Source organism: Trichinella spiralis (assembly GCF_000181795.1).
Source record: "Trichinella spiralis strain ISS 195 chromosome Unknown Scfld4495, whole genome shotgun sequence".
Classification (NCBI taxonomy): Eukaryota; Metazoa; Nematoda; class Enoplea; order Trichinellida; family Trichinellidae; genus Trichinella; species Trichinella spiralis.
The window spans coordinates 1-3,895 of record NW_003531434.1 but is presented as its reverse complement, the minus strand read 5'-3'; the positions used below and the strand labels follow the sequence as shown (position 1 = coordinate 3,895).

The following is a 3,895-nucleotide window of genomic DNA, read 5'->3' as shown; positions in this document are numbered from 1 at the left end:
GTATTTCTTACTAGTTGTTTAATGTTAATGAATTTTATTATTTTAATAATTTATTTTGTATAATTTATGAAAAGAAAGTTTTTCATGACAGGTACAGTTATTGTTCTTGCATATTTTAAATTGTCGTTTGATTTGAAGGTTGACGAGCGCCAAGCATCGACGTTGTGATAGGAAATTCAAATATCAGGCTACACCGATGGCGGATTCTCAAGATGATTTATCGACAACTGCAGAAGAATGTTCACCTGTGAATCAAAATTGCATCTTGATGAGAACAGCCCAACGACTCGAGGTATTTGAAAAAAAAAATTTGAAAAAAAGATTTTCTTGTCTAAATGTTGGTTGATAAAAATAATAAAACAATGGTTGTGACAAAATTTTTTGAAATTTGAAAAGCCCAATTTTAGGAATTTTACAGAAGAGGGTTGATGTGCGATGTTTGCTTAATTACTGGTCACAAGCGAATTCAGGCTCATCGAGTAGTTTTGGCCGCTGCTTCGGACTATTTTCACGCCTTGTTTACGACCAACATGAAGGAAAGTTTATCCGACGAAGTGCACATCGGTAGTATTGATCCGGATATTCTCGAAGCAATAATCACTTACTGTTATTCTGGTGGGTATGGATTTTGTATAAAGGGGAAAAGTGAACATTTAAAATTTTCAGGTGTTATTGAAGTGAATGAAATGAACGTGGAAAATCTGTTCCAAGGGGCTAGCATGCTTCAGGTACCGTCAGTTGTTGATCGTTGCAGCGAATTGCTAATAGAAAAGCTCCATCCTTCCAATTGTATTGGCATTCGCTCTTTTGCTGATAGAAATGGGTGTGACGTGCTGATGGATGCTGCTGAGAAATTTGTCTATGTAAGCAAGTGAAAATAGGTTCGGAAATTTGTCAGTTTAGAAATTATTTTTAAAATATTTCACGATTCAGTATATATGTATATTTTTTTGAAAAGTATGTTTCATTCAAAAAATAGTATTCCGTTCAACAAACAGTGATAACATGAAATATGTTTCAAAAGGGTAGTTCATCGGGGCTAGTTTATATAATGTTTTCAATGAAGGATCGTTTGTATGCAACTTATTTCAGTGAACGTCATGTAAAGTGATATTCAAGTTCTATTTGAAATAATCTAGTTTGTGGTTTATTTTAGTTTGAATTGATTAATATTATATGAAACAGAATTATAGCTGAAACAAGGGTAATTTCTTTTTCCTTTTTAAAAATGAATGGAAAATAATAATGAAAAATTGTTTTTTTTTGAGAAATTCAAAGTATATTATGTATTATTTTGAGAGAATTTTCAGTTATGCGAGTTGAAATTGTAGCAAAACTTTGTCGAAGTGATCAAGCACGATGAATATCTGCTTCTCAATGTTGCCGAGGTGATTGAATTGTTGTCCAGTGATTTTTTGAACGTTCCCAACGAGGGTATAATATATGAGGCGCTGATGTTGTGGATAATGCATTCGAAGGAGGAACGTGTGGAATATTTGGAGCGTTTGTTCGACGTGCTTAGAATAGCCGTACTGCCGCCCAAGTATATCGTTGAGCAGATCAAAACGAATCCGTTGATAATGAACAGTTTGGTTTGTTGCAAGCAAATTGTCGACGCTTTGGAATTCCACCTTTGCCCAAGTGCTCGGAGCATGTTCGAACTGGGCATTCGTTGCAGAGCTCGAAAATCCACACTGGGCAGTGTGATCTGTTTCGGTGGCACCGACGCTACGAAAAGTGAATAATGTATTTATTAATGTTTAATGGGACAATTGATTTGTTTATTTGTAGAAGCTTTGATCAGTGAACAGTATGATTTTGTCAATGACCGGTGGAATCCGGTCGTTTATGCCAGCAAGAGGGTACAGTTTGGTGTGGCGTTGTTTGGTGATCGTATATTTTTTATCGGTGGTCGTGAGGGCTTGAAAACCCTTTCCGTTGTTGATGTGTGGGATTACAAACGTGACAAAAATGTCTGTTTAACCAGAATTCCGTCCATGAATACACCGCGGCATGCTCTCGGTGAGTTTTATTGAATATTAAATTTCTATTTTTTTAAATATTAAATTGAATTATTTTTTCTAGGCGTAGCAGTGATGGATGACATGATTTTTGCAATCGGGGGTCATGACGGTTGGACATGCTTGTCGTCGGCAGAACGGTTTGACGGGAAAGAGTGGGTTAAAATTGCCGACATGTCTACAGCTCGAAGTTCCTTCGGCATTGCAGTGTTGAACGGAAAGTGAATAGGGCAGAAAAATTATATATTATTCATTTTGAGCAACTGTAAATTTTATTTTTTCTCCTTCATGCAGAATATACGCCGTTGGTGGACGAGGTGCTGGCAACTGTCACAGTTCCGTGGAATGCTACCATCCGTTGAGAAATTGTTGGTATCCTTGTGCAGATATGTCCCATCCGCGTGGTAATGTCGCCGTTGGCGTTTTAAATGGTTTCTTGTACGCTGTAGGCGGTGTGAGCAGCGTTATTAGCAAGCTTGCAATTCGATACACTGCTGTTGAACGGTATGTGAATTTGATTGGCTTTTCCTCTATAATGTCATGCAAAATTGTATATTTCAATTTTGGCGACTCTTTTCTCAATTGCATATAATTAGTACAAGTGAAAATTTTTTTAAAGATATAATCCAGAAACGGATGAGTGGATTTACGTTGCTCATCTGTCCTCTGCTCGAGATGGAATAGCAGTCTGTACTGTTGGATGCTTTCTATTGGCTATTGGTGGCTATTCAGATAAACAGTACGAAAATTGCGTCGAATATTACGACGAAATTTCTTGCCGTTGGCACAAAGTAATTTTTTGTTTTATATAAATTATTATATTTTATGAGATATGGGAATGTATATAAATGAGGACGATGGATTTCTAATTTCAGATTGCACCGCTGAAGTACGCTCGAGCAGGGGCTTCTGCGGTGGTATTTCCCAACGTTACAGTTTATCCGTGATTGTTGATGGAAATTTTGTTTCTGACAACTGTATAAAACTGATCATCAAAAAAAGTACTGTGATCAAAGTGAAATTAAAATTACTGAAACAATATTCCTTTTGTGTTCACTGAAAAAAGACATGCTTCTAGATACACTTTAATTGGAAAATATGGCAACAAAAGCAAATTCGCACATGACATCAATATCAATTTCCAATCTTCACTTTCCTTTTCTTCTTACTGTTATAAGTCTTCTTTTTCTTCAATTCGTATGTTTTGCTTTTTTTATTTTCCTGTTTTTTACGATGATTTTTTTCTATACGAACGGTGCCAGAATTGCTTTGCTCATCGATGCTTTGTTCAAACATCATTTCGTTTGGTTCTTTAACTTTGACAGTTTTCTTTTTATCTGTTAATTTTTTGTTTAAATTAGGTTTCAATTTTCTCTTTTGATAATCCAACAGTTTTTCTCGAATCTGTGAAAAAAACATTTAACTTATATAAATATGAAAACACAAATGTATTCAATAAGCATAAAATTGGAAAAATAACCGTAATAAAAAATAAAAATTAATAATAATGCCAATCAAAAAATTAACGTATTCTTGTGCATTAATACTTTTGTCCTGTGATCGTCAGGCTTGAACCATTTTCGGGAAAATAGTCGCTTTGGACAAACCCTAAACTGGGGCTCCTTATTCAATCAAAAAAAAAACCCACTTTTAACCTTTTCCTTGGGCTGATTATAGCTAAAATACAGCTTCAAAAACCCAAAAGCTCAATTTTAACTGAAATTTCCAATTCTTTTCAGTTGGAAACATTTTGATTTTGCACACTATCCGCGGCTTATTGGGATAACTGGAACGTTTATGCGTCAAACCAAGGGAATTTTTAATTTCACTCCTCCCAGTTCTTTTTGAGCCCTTCTCAAACCAAACAAATTAAA

The 3,895-nt window shown here is 35.3% G+C and overlaps 1 protein-coding gene across 1 annotated transcript; it reads left to right on the top strand.

The window, feature by feature from the left end:
• Positions 1-138: 138 nt before the first annotated feature.
• Positions 139-2,968, top strand: Tsp_13323 (putative BTB/POZ domain protein; the record flags this gene model as incomplete). The annotated part of the gene is made up of 9 exons (XM_003367306.1): positions 139-292; positions 408-615; positions 667-863; positions 1,332-1,737; positions 1,792-2,022; positions 2,086-2,242; positions 2,316-2,525; positions 2,641-2,773; positions 2,897-2,968. Coding segments are annotated over 9 exons (1,768 nt in total), but the record flags the coding sequence as incomplete, so codon positions are not given.
• Positions 2,969-3,895: the final 927 nt, after the last annotated feature.